We start from the raw sequence: 27,490 nt of genomic DNA on the forward strand, positions 1-27,490 counted from the left end.
AATAATTCTGCAGTTTAAAATACCAGCAGCAGAGCACACACATTTCAGGTATGCTGTAGCCTCCTGTCTGTGGACATGAGCAGTGCATCAGCAGCCTGCTCATGAACTCTCTGGTGCAATTTGCTGCCATTAGCACATCTCATTAATTAATTTTAAATTGCATTAAAAATATTTTTAAGCAACCGTGGGGGGTTTATTCACTGTATCTTCCCAGGGTTTCTACTCCATTTGGACAAGGAAAGCAGGCGGATTGGTTTCTCCTTTATAGTGCATTTCAAGTGAGCTTGCTTTGATTCCCATGCACTAGCCAAGTGCTGGTGCGTCTAGTCCCCACACTAGAAGGGAACATTTAAGTATTGAACATGTTTTTTGTGGAAGCCTTTAAAAAGCAAACATGAAAACACTGCTATTTAATAGTCACAGACAACTACAGTACTATGGAGTTAGGGTGGAGAAGTCTTGTCTGTCAGGTTAAAATGCCTTACCCAGATGTTGTAACTACAGGAATCCCCAAACCAAGTGTAAGTGGGGGAATGGTCCCGCTATTGTGGGGAGCTTTCCTGGCTCCTGCAATATCCCAGTGGAATTGGCTAGTGAAAGGATCTGAGTCATAGAATCATAGAATCTCAGGGTTGGAAGGGACCTCAGGAGGTATCTAGTCCAACCCCCTGCTCAAAGCAGGACCAATCCCCAACTAAATCATCCCAGCCAGGGCTTTGTCAAGCCGGACCTTAAAAACCTCTAAGGAAGGAGATTCCACCACCTCCCTAGGTAACCCATTCCAGTTCTTCACCACCCTACTAGTGAAAAAGTTTTTCCTAATATCCAACCTAAACCTCCCCCTCTGCAACTTGAGACCATTACTCCTTGTTCTGTCGTCATCTACCACTGAGAACAGTCTAGATCCATCCTCTTTGGAACCCCCTTTCAGGTAGTTGAAAGCAGCTATCAAATCCCCCCTCATTCTTCTCTTCTGCAGGCTAAACAATCTCAGTTCCCTCAGCCTCTCCTCATAAGTCATGTGCTCCAGCCCCCTAATCATTTTTGTTGCCCTCCGCTGGACTCTCTCCAATTTATCCACATCCTTCTTGTAGTGTGGGGCCCAAAACTGGACACAGTACTCCAAATGAGGCCTCACCAGTGCTGAATAGAGGGGAATGATCACGTCCCTCGATCTGCTGGAAATGCCCCTACTTATACAACCCAAAATGCCATTAGCCTTCTTGGCAACAAGGGCACACTGTTGACTCATATTCAGCTTTTCCTCCACCGTAACCCCTAGGTCCTTTTCTGCAGAACTGCTGCCCAGCCATTCGGTCCCTAGTCGGTAGCAGTGCATGGGATTCTTCCGTGCTAAGTGCAGGACTCTGCATTTGTCCTTGTTGAACCTCATCATATTTCTTTTGGCCCAATCCTCTAATTTGTCTAGGTCCCTCTGTATCCTATCCCTACCCTCCAGCGTATCAACCACTCCTCCCAGTTTAGTATCATCTGCAAACTTGCTAAGGGTGCAGTCCACACCATCCTCCAGATCGTTAATGAAGATATTGAACAAAACCGGCCCCAGCACCGACCCTTGGGGCACTCCACTTGATACCGGCTGCCAACTAGACATGGAACCATTGATCACTACCCGTTGAGCCCGACCATCTAGCCAGTTTTCTATCCACCTTACCGTCCATTCATCCAGCCCATACTTCTTTAACTTGCTGGCAAGAATACTGTGGGAGACTGTATCAATAGCTTTGCTAAAGTCCAGAAATAGCACATCCACTGCTTTCCCCTCATCCACAGAACCGGTTATCTCGTCATAGAAGGCAGTTAGGTTAGTCAGGCATGACTTGCCCTTGGTGAATCCATGCTGACTGTTCCTGATCACTTTCCCCTCCTTTAAGTGGTTCAGAATTGATTCCTTGAGGACCTGTTCCATGATTTTTCCAGGGACTTCCTACTCCCACTACCTTTACCCAGAGCCCTGCCTGACCTTGAGGGCGCTCTCCTGTGCAGCAGAATCCTTGGAACCCCGACAAGGCTGGGCCCAAGATTCCTGGGAGGCTGAACCACCAATCTTGTCATGGTCACTTAGGACAGGGACTAGGCTGTCCCCACTCTGGGGTGCTCTCTCCTACTTCCCTGCCCTAGTGAGCACTACATTAAGTTCAAACCAAATATAATTTATGAAACAGAAACTGTAAGAAAAATAGGTATAAAATGGAAAAGGGTAAAGGAAATAAGGCATCCTCTCTTATGGACAAAGGGAACACCTCAAACAGCCATCTCAGGGATGTAAGGAAAGTTCACAGACTAATCCTCACCTCCCTCTCAGGACCTGGCTGCACTGAGGTGATATTGTGGGTCAGACGCCTGCTCTGGTGGTGGCCACACGCCCTCAGGCGCTAGGTGCCAGGGACCCTTCTCCCCAGTACTGGCCCCTCCCGCCGTCGGCTTCCCTCTTTCTCCCCCCCACCCCCCCGGCCAGCTTTCAAGGCCCAATTGTCTGGCAACGCCGCCTTCCACCTGGCCCCCTGTCCAGGGTTCCACTTCACTCTCTCCAGCCCCTCACTGCACTCAACAGTAGTGTTACTAGTGGCATGTCTGGCTTCTGCCATCCAGCCGCTGGCCCCACAGCTCCCCACTGTAGCTCAGCACTGTCTCACCATAGGCATGGATGATCTGTGCTTCCCCAGCTCCGGGGTGCTCCAGCTCTGCCTCTTCTGGCTCAGTGCTGTTGCCCTGCCTCCCTCCCAGCTCTGGCTCCAGCCCCACTCTGCCTTCTGGGCTGCTTCTCTGGCCCCTCTGATGCTGGCTGCTTCTCTGTCTCCAACTCAGCTCTGGCTGCTGCTGTCCCCTTAGCTCTGCCCTATCCTGGCTGGGGGAGCTGCACCTGACACAGAGGAGGGGACTCGGGCTCCTGACTCTCTCATTGGCTTGCCCACCCTGTCAGTCAGGCTAACCTGGAGTGTTGGCCTCTCCGCATTGGCCCTGGGGACTGTCAACTCAAGATCCTCATTTCTCTTTAGCTCTTCTTCTTTCTTTCGGTATTGGGAGAGGGCCAACCAAAACCAACAACAACCCCAGTAAATTTCAGTAAGGGGCCAACACAAGCATTATAAACCTAGGAAATATAGAGCTAAGGTTCAATTTAAAAGAAATCTAAAAATGCCTATGGTCTGGAAATGGACCAAAAGCACCCAAACAACCTTAACTGTGCCCTGTAGTAAAACTATTTCAACGTTTATAGTCCCGGAGTAACTTAAACTGATTTTTAAAAACATTATATAGTTTCTCCTCCTCCCCCCCGCCGCGTTCATGTCACTACAGCGTTGTTACGGTTTTTTTGGATGCTCTAATCATGCATTTTCAGACTTTGAACTGTTTGGATTTCTTTGAAGTTCAGTCTTACTTCCTGGGTTTATAGTGGTTGGTTTTGGAATAATTACAACGTCCATGTAATGTAGCTTACGCTAAAATATTGACATGTACGCTCCTCCATTAATCAATCTTAAATTTAGATGTTCCCTGGGAATTTCTTTGCTTGTTGGGTTTTTTCAAATTATTAAAGTATTATACATGAACATTAAACAAGAAACCTGAAGAGAATATAAATATGTAATATTAACTTTGAATCATTTTTTTTTAATTTTAGCTCATACAGCTAGATTCACCCAGACACTCTGGTTGCCAGTGTTCTGGCCAGTTAAAATGAGTTTATGGCAGTTTTGTATCTCCAGAGCCAAACAAAGTAGCTGGTGCGTGCACTTCAGTGGTGCCCCTGTCTCCTGACTTCCATGTTACCCTGCACGCAGTTTCCTCTCATTTCTGCACCCCATACATTCTCCCCTGTTCACAAACCCTTGTTTTCCTCTGCTCATTGAGTGGATCTGGTGCAGTAGCTAGTTTTTGAAAATACCTGTTTCAGGATCATGTTTGTTGTTTTTAAAAAATGCAAATATATCCCTCAACAGAGAGTGAACAATAAAATCTTCTCTCTGATGAACTCATGAAGAATTGCCATCTTTCAGAATGGCTGCCATATCCTATCAATTGAGACTGAGGCCACAGGCCGTACACCGTTAAGATGTCCTATTTACAAACGGACACTGCCTTGGGAGTGAAGCCAAGCTACTTTCAGGGAAGATAGCGTCCTTCTTTATTTTTGGAAAGTAGAGAAGGGAGCACTGTGAGGAGCAGCTGAAGGCAGGCAGTGAGCCATCTTTGCTAAGGGCAGCCTGTACCTTCAGCCCCATGAAGAGCAATAGGCGATGCAGCTACTTTGGAAGAGGGCAGTTCAGCTAAAGGAGAAACTTTCAGTTATGAAGAATAAGAATATGTTGTTATGAAGTAGAATTAACTACCATTAATTCTAAAATATTTCTTCCATGGTACCTTATGTACAAGATTTCAGTGAGTATTTACTCTATGGGAAGTCTGCATTGTTAAGACCAGTAGGGACAAAAACAGGTATGACACTGGGCACTAAATTTCTTGAAGGTTCTATTTAACAATTTAATTATAACTGAAACAAATGGATTTTCTGGTGTATTCCCAAAAATCATTTTATACTTTTTTTTTTTAAAGTACTTTAATTTTGGAAGGATTCACTGTATTTGTCATATATAACACGTTGAATCCCTCCTTGAAGTGTAAAACTTACCTCACTATTAACTCTGGAGCTATGACCATCATGTTCATAATTAGGTTTGGCAAACTCTCTCCACCCTCTCAAAGACTGAAGTGTGCAATGGTGTGAAGCTGACAGTCCTGTTATCTTGTGCTAAGGCATTTCAGCTGTTTTAGGAGTTCTCTAGTCAGCTTCTTTTAGCTGACCTCTTTGTAGAGAACTTTGTTTTAACAATCACACTGTCTCAGAGCAGGTAGTATATGGATAGAGGAGAATGGAAATCAAGATGTGGGCTAGTTCTGCACTTTCTTAAACCCTTGCTAAGGTGAAGAGGCCATTAGATGTTGATTAAAAATCATTTAATGGACTGCAGCCATAGAGGCCTTGTTGGTCCATTAGCCTGTGTTAATCCGCCCCAGTTCCTGCCTGCCTAAGCCCCATTCATTAAGTCATAGAAAAGATGTGGAAGGGAAAAAAGATTTTTGTCTAATAAAATGCTATTTAATTGAGAAAAAATTGTGGATTATTCTCTTGGTATGGGTATTTAAAATTGACACAGTAAGTAGGATTATATCATTTGCATATTTAGATGTCTTGCATTGAATTTTAATTTAATTTGGTATAATATACTCAGACATTAAGCTTCTTTAGTCCTGTATTTCACTCAAGCCCAGATAACGCAGCTATGCTAATGGATAGAATGCTTCCTGATTTTTAAATTAAATTAATAAACTAGTAAATTAAATGAAGGGAACATTGTTTAGCACAAAGATTTAGCAAATCTGAAACTAAAAGAAATTCCATGACAGCTTAATTCTAGTTTGGGCCTGTTACACTGAAGATAGAGAGAGGTTCTGGAAGCTCTTTAAAATATGAATTAATTAGGCATGACATCACCTGTGGAGGTTGAATTATATGGATTTAAGAAGTGTTACACCGAGGCACAAAGAGGTTATAGATTTGCCCAAAAATGACCTAATGAGCAAGTGGTAGAGCCAAGAATACAGCCAGAAATTCTCACACCCAGCCCCATGTTCTAGCCACATATACCATATCCCCTTGCATCTCAGCCATGAGAATCTAGCTTTATATTGTCATTTCTATGTAAAAACAGGACCGATCATATACAGTATAGTGAAACTTACTAATTTTGGTGTCAAGCTTAAGCAGACAAAGAAGATGGGAAGGGCTGAGGTCCTCTAATCTTTCCACACTCTCCAGAAATAGATCGCATGGGAAATGCCCACCTAATGGCAGTGGCCATGTTTTTCTGCTGTAGAGACTTTGCTACTTTAGGATGGACTTTTGCATAAGCCTAGTAATGCAGATGCATATTTTTCAGTATCCTCAATAGAAGCTAAATATAGAGGTTGAAGTTATTTTAATCTATGACACCCAACAAAGCAGATATTGTTTGTGACCTTTGCTGTTATGTTTTTGGTTCTTTTGATGACTGTGTTCACCAGAGTAGCTCACTCATCTTTGCTTTAAAAGTTGGAACAGAACCTCACTCCAGAGGCAGATGAATCGGATTTCAGTGGGTTTACACTATATAGCTCACCTTTGAAATGTTTTCTTCCTCCCGTTAGGATATGAATTCAGTGTTTAAGACTGTGCTAGACTTGACATATCCAATAACCTCCATGTTCTCTGGAGCTTCATTTAACAGTGGCATCAGCAACATCTTCAAAGACAAACAGATTGAGGTAACATCCTTGTTTACTATAATGTGTAATAAATGTTCTCCTCCTGTTGAACTGTAATAGAAAGGTCTGTTTTTTCTATGCTCATAATAGTTTAGCTATTCTGGCCTGATGTACAGCATGCTGTAACTATTAACTTACATTGCACCAGGCTGGGAGGGAGGATTTACCTTTAATGTCATTTTAATGGAATTTGGACCAACCATGTGGTAGGTAAAATATCTGTTTAATCACTTCTGTTTGGATTGCCCATTAAACCTGTTTGGCTGAGCGCCTGAGTCAGGGCCATGTCACTCACTGCTGGGTTGTGCCTCCTTCTGGTGTTCTGGTGTTGGTGTTGATTAGCTCTGGCCAGTTCAGTGCCCCCTTCCTTCTCTTCCACTGTCTGCAGCTCTCCTCCCGTTCACAGATTTGCAGCACAGCTGCTTTGTGACTCAGCCCTCCATCCAGGTCACACTGTAATTCCCCTCCCAGTGGGGAGTCCTTCAAAGTCTTTCTGCTCATGTAGGTCAGGCAGTCCTCATGCCCACAGCCTTGACCCTGTCACTCCTGCAGTGACCCAAGCAGTCTTCTAGTTCGTTCCCCCAAGCAGTACTACTCTGCAGTGGTTGGTAGGAGAACTCAGGCCTGTCCTCTACTCTGGGTTATAGTCCAGGGCCTTGTAACAAGTGGTTGAGGTCTGCAGGGAACCCACCTTATTGCTCTAGCCCCTGGATTACTTCCTACTGTGTTTCTTCAGGCCTCCTAGTCAGATCTCTCTAAGGCCTACTAGGTCTCAGGGGTTCCTGGGAGAGAGGCTACAGACTTCCTCCCTGCTACCCCCTTACACTTTTGCCAGCCTCCTGGCTTTATAGAAGCCCCTGACTGATCCCTCACAGGTGTTCTTCTTTCTAATCAAGGCTCTCCAGCCTAATTCCACCTCATTTGCTGCTTAATTGGCTGCTTGGGCCTGCCTAGCCTAATTCAGCTCTCTCAGGTTTGGTATGAGGAGTACATCTGACCACAAACCTAAATGGTTTTTCACTATTGTCTCGCTAGTCCAGTTGGTAATTCTTTTAAACTAGTCTCTCTTCCGGGAGAAGAGATTGCGTAACCCTTTGAGATGCATTCCACAGAAAGGGCTTTAAAAAATGCAGTGAACATTTTAAAATGAACGTTAAATAAACCCATTTCTGCTCTCTGTATTGTAGGTCAGGACCTTTTTTGTCATTTTTAGGCACTGTGAAAGATGCCTGTGAAACTACTGACGTGAAATGTGACCTCATCCTCCACTGTCACTGTCATAAAGCATGTGATTAAAAACTCTCCTCCCAGCTACCCCAGTCAGGGGAGCATTTGTCTAGCTCTGGGGTTGTATCCCATTTTGCTCTACTGTAATCCGTATACCTGCGTGTTTGTCAGAGATGCTTCTCTGAACATGAGCTCCCAGTGCAATGCCTTGGCCAAAGGGCTGATACAATCCTTAGATGTATAAATGGGAATCTCGATTAGGAGTTGGGAGGTCATATAACCTGTTTTTTGGCACTGGTGCAGCCACTACTGGAGTACGGTGTCCACTTCTGGTGTCCACAATTCAAGAAGGATGTTGACATATTGGAGAGGGTTCAGAGAAGAGTCACAAGAATGGTTAAAGGACTGGAAAACCTGCCCTATAGTGATAGATTGAAGGAGTTCAATCTGCTTAGCTTAACAACGAGGTTAAGGGTGACTTGATCACAGTCTATACGTACCTACATGGGAAACAAAAATTTGCTAACAGGCTCTTAGATCTAGCTAAAAAAGGTACAACATAGGCCAGTGGCTGGAAGTTGAAGCTGGACAAGTTCAGACTAGAAATAAAACATATGTTTTAAAAATGAGGTTAATTAACCATTAGAGCAACTTACCAATGGTCATGGTGGATTCTCCATCAATGGCGATTTGTAAATCAAGACTGGATGATTTTCTAAAAGATCTACTCTACAAGAGGCCAGATTAGATGATCTCAATGGTCCCTTCTGGCTTTGGAATCTATGACTCTATTTGGAATCCTCTTGGTATCAGACTGTTTAATAAACAGCTTTTGTTAAGCATACTGCATCATCTGAAATATTCACTTGGGTTTCTATGCCGAGCTGGGAACTGAATCACCTTGGGTGGTTTTAAACAGTGTTTACAATAATGTGTTGCCACCCAGAGTGGATGGGGCCATGAATAAACAGGTGTTTAACTATTAAATGATAATGCTCTTTGGGGTTGGAACGACCTTTATTTTTGTGTATTATATAGACACCAAGTATTTGTTGGTTCTTAATAATAGTTCATAAATCACGTTGATAGTATTGTGATCTAGCTTAGTGGGATCTCATCTGGTTCTAAGCTTGGTTTAAACATAGGAAAATATGTAATATTCAGTGAGAGGAATGAAACAGTTGGAGCAGCTAGAGAGCTTGTTACTGCAAGGTGCTGAGTGCTTTGGAGGCACCTTTTGCTCCCAGTAAAGTCAGTGAGCGTTGACAGCACCCAGCACCTCTTAGAAGCCCTTTGTGCATTGCAGCATTCAGTCCGAAAGAGAATTGTTGAATGGAGCTTTGAAGAGAAATGGATGATGGAATGAATGGAGGAAAATATATTTGGATCTGGGGTGAAGTTCTGGCTCCATTGAAGTCATTGGCAAAGCTCCCATTGACTTCAGTGGGGTGAGGATTTCACTGCGGTGTGCTATGTCAGTATTACATGCAGTTGTGATGTAACATGTCTCTCGCATGCAGGGCGTCATTAGAAAAAGTCACATTTTAGAGTCTCCATCTCTGCTCTAATTTCCTGGGCCTTCCTGTGTTGAAGAAAAGAAAATGTTTTATGTAAGGGAAAAAAACAAGTCTAAAGCATGAGGTTGTGTATCTTTAGCTGAGCCTAGTGTTGTAGGCCAAGTCCTGGATTCATTTCTCAGAGTCTAAAGAAGTATCGGTCAGAGGTGGTAAGACTTCCACCAAAAAGTGAGGAAGAAAAACCCCTCTCCCTCCCCATCCCCAGCAAGTTACACCATATACATCAGCTGTCACCACCTCAGAAATAAACACTGATGCAAAATGGAAAGTTATAGAACCCAGCTACCCCATTATCACTGTTCTACCTGTCCTACAGACAGACACAAATGAACTTTGCCAGCACTTGTTCACTGCTCATCCCAGTAAAGACATTGAGACTGAAAAATGAGTATATGTAGGGATGTGTGTATATATAAGAATGTCTCCTAAAAGTAACAGTGAGACTTTCACTAAAGAGGACTCCCACTGGGCAAACCCTTGTCTTAAAGGATTATTTCAAAGCATCCCCAAAGTTCCAATATAATTTTGTTTGCCCTTTAAAAACTCACTTCTACTTGCCATCCATATTTTCTCATCTTTAATTGTGTAAGATGGGTTTTGCTGTCAAGAGTGCTAATGCTGTAGATTAACATAACTTCAAAAGGAGTAAGTATGGCTTTTACAAATAGGTTCTGGATCTGCTATATCCTATATTGTATATTGAGAATCTCAAACACCTTCTTATTTTCCTGATATATTATTTCACTAGTGTTAGGAAAAGAGAACATGGCTTTTCATCCCAGTTGGTTATACATAAAGTGTTTGCTTTAGAGCCAGATTTGTAGCCACCCACACAGGGCTGACATTTTCATCTCTGTGTGCAGGCTTTTATGCGTGTATTTCCCTGTGTTAAAATTGCTTGTCAGCTTACGTCCGGGGTTACTGATGACTGTAAAACTGACACTTCCTGTATTGCAGGATCTGTGGATTCCTTACTTCACTATCACGACTGACATTACTGCATCAGCCATGAGGGTCCACACAGATGGTAAGTGTGTTCAGATAGTCTTCTGCAGGAAGGAGTGTGTCTCTGAGCTTGCAGTGATGTTTGAATGCCAGCCTTTCTGTATAGTTTCATTCCTTTCTATCCCTTTACTTTTCCTTCCTCCTTCTCAGTGCTACCTGCTGAACACCAGGATCCACGGTTGCACACAGATAACAAGAAGCTGTAGCACCTGGAGGAATTGAAATAGGCGAGATGATTCACTGCATGGAGTGTAAATTAGTTCATGGACACCAGTGTGTTCATAAAAATATGTATGGAATACAAAAACTTCCCCATAAATCAGAATTAATTGTAAAAATCATGCATTTAAGTAAAAGCCCTCATGAATCTAGCTGTTCTCCCCAGGAAGAGACATGGGGTCAGATGCTTATTTACAGTATGGCCCCTTTATTGCTCTGGCACTATATAGGGATCTTTATAACTTTAAGGCTGTCTTACATTGCCAAAGCAGCGTAAAAGGGTCTTAGTGTAAACGAGAAACCAGGCCCATTGGTTTGTTGACTATTTTTGCTTATGCAATATTAGTTTCACCCCAGTTTGGCTCCAGATTATTGTCCTTTTCTGTGGTTTTTCACAAAACCATTCAAAAATATGGCTGAGTTCTCCCTGCTTCTTTTAAACTGGGCTGTTGGAGAATTTGACTCTTAGTAGGGAAGTGACAAATTTGCAAGTATGCTACACCAAGCTGGAGTGTTCCAAGACAATAGATTAGAATTTAGCCGCTACTCACAGCACAGTGTTCATTTTCTATACTGGGCAGGTGATTTTCTCTTTGAAAGAAAATAGTGACAAGTTTTGCACTCTACCATGTGGCTTTGATCACTTCTGTTTTTCTCTCGGTAAAACATACCCGTCTGATTCCCATGTCGTCTTTCTAAACACGTGCAATAGCAAAGGGATAGGAGGATGCTGGGAGCTTTCCCTTTTAGTTCTCTCATTCATCATTCTCTTGCAGTCTCCTCTTCTAGGGGATCATAAATGGGCTCTTCAAGTGCCAAAAATCGCTCTTACAAATTGCTTCCTATTCATTGAGATGTAATGAGTTACCACTTGACATTAATGATCTTATGGTCAAATTTTGTTCAGCACCAGCGGCCTTATCTTGGTGGAGTAGTTTGTGGAGAGGCCTTTAATACTATAGAGCAGCCTATCTTTGAAATACCAGTTATGAAGACACCTTGTAAAATCAATAGGCAGCCACTTCTCAGTGCTGGCTCCTGCTGGCACACCTTTCTGCCTTCCTCCTCCCCCACCCGTGTGTCTGTTTTGTTAATTCAGCTACATCCTGCATGGCATTTGAGAACACAGATTCCTTTTTCCAAGAATAAGTTTTAAAATAAAAACCCCCAAACACATCAACCTCAAGCATTAGTCAGTCTTCAGTATTCTATTGATGAGATCCCAAAAGCCAAGCTTTTCCCCATGTAGAAATCCCAAGTAAACCTATAACCAGAAGTAGTGAAGAGCAAATGTCCTACCAGCATTGACCTCTGATAGACAAAAGAAACACTGTTACAAATCCATACCCTGCTCAGAAGAACCATTAATGAAAGATTCTAGATGCAAAATTCTCGACACCCAGTTTGACCAGCAAGATTTGAAGTCCAATGTGCTAAGGGCTAACTATTGAGGACAGAGCTTGTGGAGGGAACATTGTAACTCCAATTTAACATTAATATAATGAAACTTTACCCCTTGGTGTGAGAGTGACATTTGTACTTGGCTTATTTGAAAATGCAATTTGCAGCAAACCTGAATAGGGAAGAAATTATAAGGGGGAGAAAATAACTAAATAGGAGCTTTAAAGCAGTACATTTTGTAGGAAGCAGATCCAATCAATTCCTGCCTGATTAAATCTCTCTGCTTCTAACCAGTCATAATTGCCTTCATTTCAGTACTATTAACAGAAATAATTGGAACCATTCAGGGAAGATTTGAGGGTATGTCTACAGTGCAGTGTGTGCCCACATTCTGGCTCACCCACAGGCAGACACATGTTAGCTAAGCTTCCACACAACAAGTTACCCACATCCATGTTGGTGATGCAGTTACACATGTTTGTGCTAGGATTCTGGGCATGTATCTCAGCGTTCTTAGCATCTTACCAGCTGGAACTGCTCTAGGAATTGGTTTGTGGTGTATTGTGGGAGAACTTGTCTGCTCTTCCTGGCTCCCCATGCAGAAGTAGTTTTAGCCTGCCATGTTTAGCTGAGACACTTCCAGCTCTGCACGTTACTCACACGTAAGGCATGGATCCAGTGGATGAGCTGCTCCAGCTTGCAGGTGAATCATTTATCCAGCAGGGCAGATATTCAGCAACACTGGATGTCATTTGGGGAGCATTTTCTGAAATGCAGAAGGTGGCTGGACTTAGAGGGTCATTCACAGCAGACTGGACAGACCTGATGAATGCTGCAATTATTGAGGATTCAACATATGTAAATTGGTGCTTTTGGTCCAAAAGAACTGGCACAGTGTGGTGGGGACACATAGTCATGCAGACCTGGGATGACCAACAGTGGCTCCAGAACTTCTGAATGACAAAGCAGACCTTCATGGAGCTGTGCAGGGATCTTGCTCCAATTCTTCAGTGTCAAACCACTTGATTGAGGTCGGCCATACCAGTCCAGAAGTGGGTTGCAACTGCCTCCTGGAAGCTGGCTACCCCAGACTGCTATAGGTCATGGATAACCAGTTTGGTGTTGGCAAGTCCACTGTTGGGGTTGTGTAAGTGGAGGTTTGTGAGGCGATTCTCACTGTGGTTTACCTAACAGGTGGTGGGCATAAGAAATGTGCCTGAAATAGTAGCTGGCTTTCCCAATTGAAAATGGGGTTTCCCAATTGCACTGGGGCCACTGATGGCAGACGTGTGTCCATAGTTTGCCTGCCAGAAGAACCAAGTGAATATATCAACTGCTAAGGGTTCTATTCCCAGGTTCTACAAGCCTTGGACAGTCACAGAGGCAGATTCTTGGACACCACCGGGGAAAGAGGGAAAATGGCCAGGGTGCTAAGACGATCTGGCCTTTACCTGCTGGGTGGAGCAGGGACTTTATTCCCTCCTAATGACATAATTCTCAATGGCGTGTCTGTGCCCACTGTCATTTTTGGGGGTCCCACCTTCCCATTCCTGCCATTGCTCGTGAAACCATCCTCTGATACCAGAAGGCCTGGCAAGAGATGGTGCAGTTACAGATAGTGGTGGAGTGCCCATTTGGCAGGCTGAAGACAAGGTGACACGGCGTATAAAACTGTATGATAATATGGCTAGTGCCTTCTGTTCTATTGTGGCCTGCTGCACTCTGCACAACACCTGTGAGGATAAAAGCGAGTATTTTTACATAGAGTGGTCTTTAAGAAACTTCTGGTTTGCAGGCTAGGTATAGGTAACCAGAAGGTAGACCTGGAATCACTGGGGCTGAGTCCAGACAGGAAAAAGAAGTAAGAGATGCCTTGTTTTCCCACATCCTTGGAAAGGAGGGGGATGTGGATGAAGAGATGTGATGCTGTGATGGGGGCCTGTAATTTGTGTCGGAGAAAGGTCTCTTACCTCTATTGTGGTGCCATGGGGTTCGAAGGGGAACTGTCCGCAGCAGCTGCCGTTGTCTCCGCAGGCGTTGCCATCCCAGACGAGCCCCCAAGTTGTTGGAGAAAAACAGAGTTCTCACTCTCATGTTGGGTGCAGCAAGTCAGATACTTTATTATCTCTAGCAATTGCGTGGTGGGAGAGAACTAAATAGGTCTCTCGCTAGGTAAACAATCACAGCAGCATTTATACCTTTGTTACATACAATAATGGGCAACAGCTGCATTTTGTTTATACATAGGTCATCCTGATAACTTATTTTTCTCACCTCTATTTAGACTATAGTCTACATGCCATACTTATCTAACACAAGGTCACAACAGCTTCTCACACAGCTCTTTCCCACTTGCCTCACACAACTCTTGCTTCTACAAATCTCATGTTATTGGGATTACAGCTAGCCTGACTCTTGCTCACAGAGGGGACTGTTTGCATTGAAGTCCCTGTCCATTCTTTCTCTACTTCCACACTTGTAAACAATTTTTATTGTAATACTCTTATCAATAGGGATCCTAGAAATCCATTTGACACAGAAAACCATGGAATTTACGTTTTTTACAGAGAATCTTTAGTTTTTACATTTTGTGAAAAAATAAAAACATATATTAACTATTAACTACATTTTACTGACAGTACCAGTGTCGCTTATTCAGTGTGCGCAACCTCCCCCTTGTGGTTGATTTTTGAATGCTTTTTAAATTTACATAGCTAAACATATTCCAGTAAACTGCCTCCAGCGTATAGAGGTTACCCAATGGTGTATAGGTGTTCATGTTTTAGTGCATCTCAAATTTCACTTCAGCCTCCCAGACTAACTCAGACAGTGAGTAATGTTAATATAAAAGCAATTTTTGCTTCATTTTTTGTGCATTAAAAATACTGTATTCTGTATTTTCAGAAAATTGACATAGAAGTATTTGGTATATGTAAGAAATACAAATTGCAACTCTATTTATTTTATTATAATGATTGAAGGCTCTAGTAGTCTTTGAACTTGCTTTAAAATTGTAAGTATATCAATAAAACATTTTGTTCAAATGATACCTATATATATTGTGGCCAAGGAAACTAAAGTTCAGCATTTCATTTTAATCGTGGAAAAACACAGATTTTTATGTTTTTTTTTAATGGAGTTTTTTTTAATCACAGAAAAATAATATCCCTACTTATCTCAGCCACAGAATCTTTCCACTTTGTTCTCTAGCTTGGGGCCTTTTCTCTGCTTCTCTGCAGAGAGGTATGGGGGGAAGGGAATCTCCTTCCTCTTCGCTGTTATTGCTAGGTGTGTCTGTCCCAGCCATTGGGATTGCCTCCAGTCACATGTGCAGACTTTATTGAGTTTATTCATGTCTCTGGTCTCCAACCAGGTTTCTGTGTGAGTCAAACACCTTTTGCCTCCCCTTTACGCTCAATGCATAACAGTGCAAAGCCCAGGGGAAACTGAGGCATGCAGAGGAATAAAAAATATATTATCAAAATTTCCACATTCATCACACCCTACTAATGGACAGTCCTATCCACCAGAGTCCTGGCTGGGAGGCTCGGTCCATCTGAGGTGGAAGTGCTTGCCAAGGCAGTGAAAGAGCATTTCTTTGGTCATGGTTGAAAAAGGAACTAGTCTCTTACTATATGTTCTGCATCAACACTAGGCTACAGTTCTATCACTTTGCAATGCTTTTATTACAGCTAATGTTGGCAGTCCACAGACACATTCTGGTTAGAATTAGATGTGCATTTCATTAACCAGGTTTTAAAAATTTGGGCTTGGCTGAGAGAGGGTGAGGTGTGAAGTCCTAGCAAGGGCAGTGTTACCAGTGTTGGTTGTAACATTGTTTCAGGCCAGAAGATACAAATCTTCTGGAGGTCCCAGAATGGAAAAGAGAAGCTGTTTCCCAGACCTGTGCTGGTATTCCATCCATCCAGGCAAAGGAGATTTTTTGGTATATGCTGATTGAACAGCATATCAGCAAGTGGAGAGGTTTGGTAAATTCTGGACAGCCATAGCAAGTTTGCTCTGTCCAGGTATCTGACTGATAGACTAAAGTTTCTGCTGCAGGAAACATTTTCAAGCATCACCTGCAGGTAGTGAAAGAAAATTCAGGTGAACAACATGATGCCAAACTAGGAAGCAGAGGATTGCTAGCAGCAGAGTGGATTCTCCCCACTTTCCCGCATCCCATCCCAGGCAGCTTCCTGTGACTAGCCAGAACAAAAAGGACCAGCACTGAGGTCCAAAAGGGTCTTTACCACTTCGTGCAGCCCAAGGGACTTATAAGCCATGGTGTTTGGGACAGTGCTTTACTAGTCAAGGTATAAATCTATATCATTACATTGATGTGACGCAGAATTTGCAAAGATTTGCGCTCATGCTCGCAAAGCCTGTACTCTTTTAATTGTTGTGCAAGGAATAATTATAAAGGTAGTTTGAAAGAGTCACTACTTGCGTGTTTAAATTTAATTTTCCCTGCTTTGCATTCAGGCTGGATCACGCATGAGATCGTCCCCGGTCAATATTATGTCATGACGGACGGTGGGCTCTGTGCTCAGGGTGGCAAGCAGCCAGTCTAGCTCCTCATAGCAGGGGCATGTAGAGTGTGCATTGCCTGTCTGACCTGCCATTTGCATCCTTCACCTTGTAGTAGAGCTGCTTCAGGTGCTTGATGCACTTCCTGCACTGCTCACCAGTCTGGTGGGTGCCCACCTCCACCAGCCTCTTCAAAACGGTCTCATAGAAGGGGTTATTTCTGGAGCTCCAGCTGGAATAAGGATCCCTGGTATATCTACACCAGAGGTTAACTAGGACCGTGGTGTGCTCCTCCAGCCAGTTAGCAGCATGCTGGGTGGTGGGTCTCCTTGATGCTGTTTGGCAGAGCTGGGCTGAGCTGTTCAGAAACTGGAGCAGCCTGCATGGAAAATGAAAGGTTAAACGGCAAGCAAGGGTACATGAACCGGCAGATCACTTTGGCATATAGAACATGAGTGGAAAGTGAGTTGCTAGAAGGGCTGGAAGCTATAGATACAGGGAGGCCTCGGACTTGCGATGCAATTCGTTCCTCAGAATTGCATTGTAAGTTGAAACGTTGCTTTAGCAAAAAGGGTGCAGGGGGTGAATCCCGCATCTTTATAGTGATGTCTCTGGTGTCCTGTTAAAAATCTAAACACAGGTAAAACTTGGGGGGAGAGGAGGGAGTCAAATGCGTATCCCATGTGTTCAGCTCCACCGCATGTGGCATTTCCTGGGGGTTAATGGCCTTCAGCACAGTTGAGGCTAGTGATTCCTCTCCATCATTTGTCCGCAGAAGAAACCTTGTTGTTTCATGGTGGTGGAGGCTGTGATACAGGAAAGTGCTTAGGATCATGGTTAAAGTTAAGTGTGTGCTTAAGTGCTTTGCTGAGTTGGAGACTGAGTAACCCTTTTCCTAGCCTGCATTATGATTTGGGAGTCATTCAGATGCTTTAATAACATTCTGCAATCCAACCCTCGGGATATTATCTGTCACAAAATTATATGTAATGACTCTGAAAGCCGCCCCCACCCATTCCTGCCATACTGGGTTAGTATGGATGTCTTCCCTCTCGTTGCTGTAGGTTCCCTTTGGAGGTATGTCCGTGCCAGCATGTCACTGTCTGGGTACATGCCCCCTCTCTGTGATCCAAAGGATGGACATCTCTTGATGGATGGAGGTTATATCAACAATCTTCCAGGTATGTTTGTAGATATTTGTTTGGAATTCACCAGGAAGACAGATAGTAAAACTCGATCTGCACAGGCATATGTCAGTGTGATTACCTTCCAGAACAACTCCATTCTGATCTCTTGGAGGCTAGCAGAGATGCATTGTCGTCTGGATACAGGGCCTTTGCTTTGTTGTTATACAGGCTTTTCCAAGACGGCCTCTTGGGATGGAATGTTCCCTTTCAAATAATTTGCCAAAAATATAATGTCAGGCTAATTATTAAACATATTCCAGTGTGTATTTTTAAAAAAGGGTTGGGGAGGAGCGAAAGAATAAAACTATAAATGTATGGTTGTCTTTTTCCTTGAATCTGTTGGAAGAACAGAGCATAAATATGAACTGATTTCTAAATATGCAACAATGGTGAAATATTAACTGCTCTTAGTGTCTAAGATTCAAAGCAATATCATTCTTAACAGGAGAATTCACATACCATTACATTCAATGAAACATTAAAATCAATGAAAATAAATCTCAAAATCAACCTATTAAAATGTTTTTCTCATTAGCCAGCTGTACATTTTAACACCAAATGAAGCCAGGAATGTTAAACAGTGTGTGTGTTTTTAGTTATGTTGTCAAATGTTTATGGAAGAGAGGAGGTCAGAGTTTTTGTCATAATAGCCAGTGCTTTGAAATTTTGTTTTCGTAGCACATTTCCCATGAGCTGTGTGCAAATAATTAGAGAGCAGCCTGAGTAAAAGGCCTGGAATCTGAGCAGCCCAATCTGGGAGAGTGGAGGATGGGGCTGCTGTTAAAAATTCAAACCCAGATCCAAATTTTGCAAAAGGCCCTTATCTCCCTAAAGGGCAGAACTCCAAATGCTCCCACAAATTTGAAAACTTTATTTGCCGATTGCAGCTTGGGTCTCTCTCTACAAATATGAATTCCTAATCTAGCAATCTTTCCACCAGTCCCTGCTATCCATCTGTACATTCTGAGAGTGCACAGTGTCTGAAGATGATGTTGAGGATTGGCTCAAGAATGGATGGTGGACTGGATTGTGTAGTCACATAGACCTAGTGAGAGTTCAGTTCTGGTTTGAATTAGCCTCTGAACTGGCCCTACAGAGTTGTGACTGTCACAGTGCATAGCCGTTCTGAGAACCTCAGTTATAAGAACATAAGAATGGCCATACTGGGTCAGACCAAAGGTCCATCTAGCCTGGTATCCTGTCTTCCGACAGTGTCCAATGGCTGGTGCCCCAGAGGGAATGAACAGAATAGGTAATCATCAAGTGATAATCCCGTCACTCATTCCCAGCTTCGGGCAAACAGGCTAGGGACACCATCCCTGCCCATCCTAACTAATAGCTGTTGATAGACCTATCCTCCATGAACTTATCTAGTTCTTTTTTGAACCCTGATAGAGTCTTGGCCTTCACAACATCCTCTGGCAAAGAGTTCCACAGGTTGACTTTTTGTGTGTGAAGAAATACTTCCTTTTGTTTATTTTAAACCTGCTGCCTATTAATTTCATTTGGTGACCCCTAGTTCTTCTGTTATGAGAAGGAGTAAATAACACTTCCTAATATTCATTCTCCATACCAGTCATGATTTTATACCCCTCTATCATATCACCCCCAGTCGTCTCTTTTCCAAGCTGAGAAGTCCCCGTTTTATTAATCTCTCCTCATACGAAAGCTATTCCACACCCCTAATCGTTTTTGTTGCCCTTTTCTGAACCTTTTCCAATTCCAATACATCTTTTTTTGAAATGGGGCGACTACATCTGCACGCAGTATTCAAGATGTGGGCGTACCATGGATTTATATAGAGGCAATATGATATTTTCTGTCTTATTATCTATCCCTTTCTTAATGATTCCCAACATTCTGTTTGCTTTTTTGACTGCTACTGCACATTGAGTGGATGTTTTCAGAGAACTATCCACAATGTCTCCAAGATGTTTCTTGAGTGGTAACAGCTAATTTAGACACCATCATTTTATATGTATAGTTGGGATTATGCTTTCCAATATGCATCACTTTGCATTTATCAACATTGAATTTCATCTGTCATTTTATTGCCTAGTCACCCAGTTTTGCGAGATTGCTTTGTAATTCAGTTTGCTTTTCACTTAATTATCTTGAGTAGTTTTGTATCATCTTCAGATTTCGCTGTTTACCCTTTTTTCCAGATCATCTGCGATCTGTATGGTATAGTTGAATAGTACTGGTCCCAGTACAGACCCCTGGGGGACACCAGTGTTTACCTCTCTCCATTGTGAGAACTGACCATTTATTCCTACCTTTTAACCAGTTGCTGATCCATGAGAGGACCTTCCCTTTAATCCCATGACAGCTTACTTTGCTTAAGAGCCTTTGGTAAAGAGACCTTGTCAAAGGCTTTTTGAAAATCTAAATACACTATATCCACTGGATTCCCCTTGTCCACATACTTGTTGACCCCCTCAAAGAATTATAGTAGATTGGTGAGGCATGATTTCCCTTTGCAAAAATGATGTTGACTCTTCCCCAACAAATCATGTTCATCTATGTGTCTGACAATTCTGTTCTTTACTATAGTTTCAACCAATTTGCCCAGTAATTACCAGCCTGTAACTCTCACCTCTGGAGAGTTTTTTAAAAATTGGTGTCACATTAGCTATCCTCCAGTCATCTGGTACAGAAGCTGATTTAAATGATAGGTTACACACCACAGTTAGCAGTTCTGCAATTTCACATTAGCAGGGCCGCCCAGAGGATTCCTGGGGCCTGGGGCAAAGCAATTTCAGGGGCCCCTTCCATAAAAAAATTGCAATACTATATTCTCGTGGGGGCCCCTGTGGGGCCCCAGGCCAATTGCCCCACTTGCTCCCCCTCACGGGCAGCCCTGGGAAAAATAAACCTTCTGCATAAACCTAGTTTTGAGAAAACTTCTTTACAAGGTATCACTGGTTCTCAGCATCAGCTAGTGCTAAAAGGCACTAAAGCTCATTAAAAGGGTTGGACAAATATTTTCCATCAAAACTTTTTCTGGATCGAAAACTAGGGGTTTTTAAAAAAAGAAAAAAATCACGGACAATGTCTGCTTTCCTTCAAAATTTGTTGTGGTTTTTTTTTTAATTGAAAAGCTGAAATTAGTCTGCCAAAACCTGAACATGGTTTGGGGTTTCAGAAGTGTGTGGCCAAATATTTGCTGCTTGCTGTGTTTGATTGTTTAAAGAAACAATAAAAAAATTCTGCTTAAAAAAAATCCAAAACTTTTGAACCACCTCAGCTTGTGATCAAACGCCTGAGCCCATCCAGTCACAGATTTTTCCAGGTTTCTGATACTTTGCTGGCTTCCTTAACTCTCATCTGTCTCCATAACTTTGGGTTCATTTATGTTAGAACATAAGAACAGCCATACTGGGTCAAACCAAAGGTCCATCCAGCCCAGTATGCTGTCTACCGACAATGGCCGATGCCAAGTGCACCAGAGGGAGTGAACCTAACAGGTAATGATCAAGTGATCTCTCTCCTGCCATTCATCTCCACCCTCTGACAAACAGGCCAGGGACACCATTCCTTACCCATCCTGGCTAATAGCCATTAATGGACTTAACCTCCATGCATTTATCTGTTTCCTAGAGACTGGCTCCATGGGGTCCCTCACAAACTGGAGATGGTTACTGTGGGTTTGTCTTTAGTATAGCTTATGTACATACTCCACGAACTGAGCATTTGAGCTTGTTCCAGAATCTGGGATGAGCCTATGTTGTGAAAACTGACATGTTCAAAATAGCACATGCATGTGAATGGACACAGGGTGCTAAAATTAAATTAACCCAGGGGTTCTCAAACTGGGGGGTCAGGACCCCTCAGGGGGGTCACGAGGTTATTACTGGGGGGTCGCGAGCTGTCAGCCTCCACCTCAAACCCCGCGTTGCCTCCAGCATTTAGAATAGTGTTAAATATATTAAAAAGTGTTTTCAATTTATAAGGGGATGGGGTCGCACTCAGAGGTTTGCTATGTGAAAGGTCACCAGGACAAAAGTTTGAGAACCACCGAATTAACCCCTCTGGAGCCTCAGGGAATGTAGTGGGGGGGTCTCCCTTGGTAGCATTGGGAAGGATATTGCTCTACTCATGTGATCCCTCCCCCAGTGCCTAATTTTAAATGAAGCTCCCCTCCCCTGATATGAATCTCCCTATGGCACCGAAATTAAATATAGACTATAATTTGGCATTTGAGAAGTGAAAGGGACGGTGGCCCTACTGGAAAAGCTAACAGCTTGGCTCTTCTGCAAGCCTCAAACTGCTGAATGAGCTTCAGGGTAGGGAAGGCTGTGCCTCCCAGACAGCCTGGCCCTGCCCCCTATCCGACCCCCACCCACTTATTGCCCCCCTCAGAATCCCCGACCCATCCTGCTCCTTGTCCCCTCACCATCCCCCAGAGACACCACCACCACCACCCTGGGACCCCACCCCTCCTCCTTGTCCCCTGACTGCCGCAACCCCTATCCACTCCTCCACCCACTGAGTCCTGACAGACCCCTGGAATGCCCACAATCCAACCCCCCATTCCCTGTCCCCTGACCGCCCCCCCAACCTCTGCCCCCTGTTCCCTGACTGCCCCAACCCCTATCCACCCCCCCGCTGAGTCCTGACAGACCCCCAGAACACCCACAATCCAACCCCCCCATTCCCTGTCCCCTGACCGCCCCAACCTCTGCCCCTGTCCCCTGACTGCCCCAACCCCTAGCCCCCCCCCCACTGTGTCCTGAGAGACCCCCGGAACACCCACAATCCATCCCCCCCAGTCCCTGTGCCCTGACCGCCCCCCCACCCTCTGCCCCCTCCCTGTGCCCTGACTGTCCCCGAGACTCCCTGCTCCTGGGTAAATATCATCTGGTCCTGGTGACTTATTATTGCTTAGTTAATCAGTCTGGGAGAGTTCCTCAGGTTTGTCACCTAGTTCAGGTTTGGGAATCTCCCTCACATCTTCAGCTGTGAAGACCGATGCAAAGAATTCATTTAGTTTCTCTGCAATGGCCTTAACGTCACAGAGTGCTCCTTTAGCATCTTGATCATCCAGTGGTCCCACTGGTTGTTTAGCAGGCTTCCTGCTTCTGATGTACTTGAAAAAATCTTTGCTATTACTTTTTGGGTCTTTGGCTAGCTGTTCTTCAACTTCTTTTTTGGCCTTCCTAATTATATTTTTATACTTCATTTGTCAGAGTTTATGCTCCTTTCTATTTTCCTTACTAGGATTTAACTTCCACTTTTTAAAGGATGCCTTTTTGCCTCACTGCTTCTTTTACTTTCTTGTTTAACCACAGTGGCACCGTTTTGGTCCTCTTGCTATGTTTTTTAATTTGGGATATACATTTTTAAGCCTCTATTATGGTGTCTTTAAAAAGTTTCCATGCAGCTTGCAGGAATTTCACTTTTGGCACTGTACCTTTTAATTTCTGTTTAACTAACTTTCTCGTTTTTGTGTAGTTCCCCTTTCTGAAACTAAATGCTACCTTGTTGGGCTGACGTGGAGTTTTCCCCACCACAGGGATTTTAATTTAATTATATTATGGTCCCTATTACCAAGCGGTCCAGCTATATTCACCTCTTGGACCAGATCCTGTGCTCCACTTAGGACTAAATCAAGAATTGCCTCTCCTCTGGTGGGTTCCAGCACTAGCTGCTCCAAGAAAGAGTCATTTAAGGTGTCAAGAAACTTCCTCTCTGCATCCCGTCCTGAGGTGACATGTACCCAGTCAATATGGGCATAGTTGAAATCCTCCATTTTTATTTTTATAGCCTCTCTAATCTCCCTGAGTATTTCACAGTGACTATCACCATCCTGGTCAGGTGGTTAGTAGTATATCCCTACTGCTATATTCTTATTATTCAAGCATGGACTTACTATCCATAGAGATTCTGGAATAGTTATCCTGGATCTTGAAGTTTTTCTCCTCCCCACATTTCTCTTTTCTGTGAGTTGCCCAGCACCCCAAATCCCTCCTTTAGCATCTTCCTAAATTCCTACTCCTTAAACTGTCAGGCTCCTGAATGTCATGGCCAGACCACTCTGTCCCCTCAGGAAGTGGGAAATGCTCCTCCATCCTGTCACCATCACTAATCTGTCCATTTCTAAATCTAAGCAAAATTTTCCTCCTTACTTTCAAAGCTCTTCATGGACTGATATTCTCCCAACCTCTGACCTATACCAATTTATCTCCCCAGTTGGTCATTCTGCCTTGACCTCTTCTGTGTCCTCTTGCATTTGTGCTGCTTCATTCATGTATCAATCAAGGCAGCTATGCAGCCAGTGATCATGTGGGTGCAAGAACCTTTGTGGTGCAATAAGATTGCCTGTGGCGGACCTAAACTGAATATACAGCCAGGCCACCTTAAGGACCTAGCCAGAGATTTATCTGGGTGGTGCTTCATCTGTAAAGAGGACATGTCCCTTTGGGATTTGCTATGATAAGGATGATCCCAAAGGTCTTTCTTTTAATGTTCAACATTTGTGTTAGTTTCTGAAAGAAAATTATTAGAATAAATAGGGATTATAAAGAAATAGTTATACCCAGGTACCATACATTACTATGAAGAGTATAATTAGTATAGCATTATTCTGAGGTAAGTAATTCTCCCTGCAAAGCATTATGAATGTCTGTGCTGGAAGCTGTATGAAAAGGAATCTTGTTGTGCTGTCCCATGCTGTGCTTGCGTGGTCTGTTGTGATCCTTGGAAATACATTTCCCTGCTTCCAGTGGCCAGCTCCAGAAAGGTAAGTGCTGTAGAAGAGAGGAGTGATGGGTAATGATGATGTGGCTTTGTTCCCAATAGCGGATGTTGCAAGGTCCATGGGGGCAAAAGTGGTGATAGCAATTGATGTGGGCAGCCGGGATGAAACGGACCTCACCAACTATGGCGATGCTCTGTCTGGCTGGTGGCTGCTGTGGAAGAGATGGAATCCCCTAGTTGAAAAAGTGAAGGTACCGTAAGCTTAGGTTAAAATCACAGTGATTTTCAGTAAACAGAAGGGAACTGTCCCACTATGTATCTTAGAAACAAGACTGGGAATCGATTGCTCTGTCACCTGCATCTTGGGGTGTGGGAAAGCTGGGCAAGGTCCCAGCATAAAAGAAAATAAAATGTTATGGGAGAATTCAGTTGTCTGAATCTGGGGAGAAGCTAGAAGTGGCGCTCACACAGCCGAATACCAATCATTTGCTCCTCTAAGGAGTCCAACTCCAGCTCTCCACGCAAGAGCAAATTCCTCTGGGGGCTGAGTGGGGGACTACAGCATTATAATATTATTATTATTCGTTATTTGTATTATGGAGGCACCTAGGAACCCTGGAAATGGACCAGGACCTCATTGTGCTAGGTGCTGTACAAGCACAGATACCTCTTCTCCCAAACTGCTCTCTGAATATAAAGAAGAGCCAGGGACCTGGTTTTGATAGGGGTGAAAGAGCCCCTCTCCAATTGGAGTGAATTTGGCACAACTAATCTTGATGCAGTTAGGATTTGGCTGCTTTAGAAATGAAAGTGAGTGAAGCTTTGTCCTCTTTGCTGTGTTTCTTTGCTGCTGAACGTAGGGATTTTTGCATTGGGCAGTAATAATAAATTCTTAGATGTTTATTTTCATGACAGGCTGCATGAGCTATGGATTTCCTTCCTGGGTGAAGTCAGATCAGCTTGGATTAATGTGTAATTTCCTCCATTTTCCTTCTGGTTCCCTGTGTCCCTGCTGTAATCCTTAGGGTCTCCCGCTTTAGCAGTCCGCCTCCTTGAAAAGGCCTGGTCTAAGGCCTGGACAGGATTCCTTTTCAGAGCTCCATAGTACTGGACTCCCCCAGTGGGTGTCTGCTGTGAGTGATAGAGTGAGGTTGAACATGCTGCCTCCATACCACACTGGGCTGTTCTCTGTCCCAAGGAATGAGAGGCTATGAAAACGAATCAAACCTAGCTGCCACCTAAAGCAGGGTCTGGCACTAGAAAATCAAGCTGGCTCGTTACTCATCCCCACCCTGAGAGAGCTTCGCGCCCCTCCTATGTCATGCTATATATCTCCTTCTAGGTGCCAGTATTTCCTGGAATTAACAACCAACTTCTGCTTGAATTGCAGAAAGATCTCATTTGTTAGATGGAAGCTGAGTCTCTGCCATTGATGACAGATTGGCTGGCAGTGTGCTCCTGGGAGGCTGAGGGAGGTGGGATGTGGCAGCCTCTGCAGATACGCCTGAGTCACTGGAGTGCATTTCTCCATTTTACCGTTGCCAGTCAGGGCAAGTTGTGCTAATGAAAGTCTTGCAATGCATTTGATGGCTATCTGGGGCTGATTGGCAGGTGCTGAACATGGCAGAGATCCAGACCCGGCTTGCGTATGTGTGCTGCGTGCGGCAGCTGGAGATGGTCAAGAACAGTGAATATTGTGAATACATTCGGCCACCCATCGACAGATATGGCACCCTGGACTTTGGGAAGTTTGATGAAATCTGTGTAAGTGAATCTTGAGGGTGTAGGGGGCCCCTGATGTAGCTAGTTCTGTGCAGCAACAGAGTCCTATGAACACTGCAGCAATACAAACCTAGTGCTAAGGGCTAGTTCTAGGCTCTCTTTTCTTGAGGAACCTGTTCTCAAGAACTAGATTTCTTACTACTTAACTCTCTGTAGGCTATGTACATATTAGAGCTGAGCAAAGACGTCACACTGAATAATACCATGGAAAGACATATGGTGAGGAGCTCAGGATAAGAACCTGAATAGAATCATTTACCCTGTTTGTGTAACGCCCATGAGCAGATTGCAACTTCCTCTCCTTTTTTTTGCCAGCACCTTTACTCTGAGGATCAGACATGTACTGTTTGCTATAGGTATTTGAAATCTGAGTTGTTTTGTTTAGTTATAATTAGTAAATAAGTCACATGGCATTGTTTCTTTTCCCTGATTGGGTGAGAATAGCTCATAAGGTCGGGGGAGGGTTTGAATAAGCCGGTAAGGCTGTGAATTGTTCAGGCAAAAGATGCAGAATATCTGTGACATGGTTAACATTCCAACACTTCTATTAATATTATGGACCATCTGCACTTCCTTTGCACCTGATATAGTATCAGCAGAACAAAACCAATGTTAGTGGAAGGACTATTAATGAAGGGATAATATCAGGTACACAGATCTATGGGGTTTAGTTTTATCTGTTTGTATACATCATAGAATATTAGGGTTGGAAGGGACCTCAGGAGGTCATCTAGTCCAACCCCCTGCTCAAAGCAGGACCAATCCCCAGATTTTTACCCCAGTTCCCCAAATGGCCCCCTCAAGGATTGAACTCATAACCCTGGGTTTAGCAGGCCAATGCTCAAACCACTGAGCTATCCTTCCTTCCAAGCATGCAAAGTGTTGACACCAGATGTGCAACTGACGTTTTTCAGAGAGAAATAATTCAGCAATTTTAAAAGGGTAGAATAAGGTTTCTTTCCTTTCCAGTGGACTGTTGTTTAGTAGCTTATGCTCATTGTCACTGTTGTAGAGCTGTACTATTGTTCTCCACCTGCTGCTCGCTAACATGATACAGTACAGACCCGTTTATGTGCGGATGTCGGGAGTCAAGCTGTCATGACCACATGTTAACGGACCACAGGTTAAGAGGGCCATGCTGAAAAAAGTGTCTATGATTCACTTAGGAAAAAAAGCCGTTATTTTCTGCTCTTTCATGCTCGCATTTTTTTCTTTCTTATGAAGTCTGTCATTTGCCGCAGATGAATGATTTCGATATTTTCCGCATTTTGCTCCTCCATACATCTTACAAGTTTCTACAGCACTAAGGGCTTCTGTGGGCAAAATTTTGACCTTTTCAACGACATTCTCATCGTCATTGTCATAGTCATTGAGGCCTGCGTTATTAGAATTCTCGCCATCACTTTTGCGGTCTGACGTAGCCTCACGGCCCGTTAATATTTCTTCCTCGGACAGAAATTCTGAAGTCGGGCAATCTTCATCCATTCCCAGCCACTTGATAATGATTTCCGGCGATGTATCCAAACTAAAATCTTT

The 27,490-nt window shown here is 43.6% G+C and overlaps 1 protein-coding gene across 8 annotated transcripts in view; it reads left to right on the top strand.

Moving 5' to 3' along the window:
• Positions 1 to 27,490, top strand: part of PNPLA7 (patatin like phospholipase domain containing 7) — a 363,329-nt gene that overhangs the window by 301,686 nt on the left and 34,153 nt on the right. For all 8 annotated transcript variants that reach the window (XM_039506224.1, XM_039506218.1, XM_039506223.1 and 5 more), the window contains 5 exons: positions 6,211 to 6,327; positions 10,089 to 10,158; positions 17,351 to 17,467; positions 24,275 to 24,423; positions 25,784 to 25,936. In XM_039506224.1, the coding sequence (XP_039362158.1) occupies positions 6,211 to 6,327; positions 10,089 to 10,158; positions 17,351 to 17,467; positions 24,275 to 24,423; positions 25,784 to 25,936 (606 nt within the window). The remainder of the gene's footprint in view (positions 1 to 6,210; positions 6,328 to 10,088; positions 10,159 to 17,350; positions 17,468 to 24,274; positions 24,424 to 25,783; positions 25,937 to 27,490) is intronic.

Source organism: Mauremys reevesii, linkage group 19, assembly GCF_016161935.1.
Source record: "Mauremys reevesii isolate NIE-2019 linkage group 19, ASM1616193v1, whole genome shotgun sequence".
In the NCBI taxonomy this organism is placed as follows: domain Eukaryota; kingdom Metazoa; phylum Chordata; order Testudines; family Geoemydidae; genus Mauremys; species Mauremys reevesii.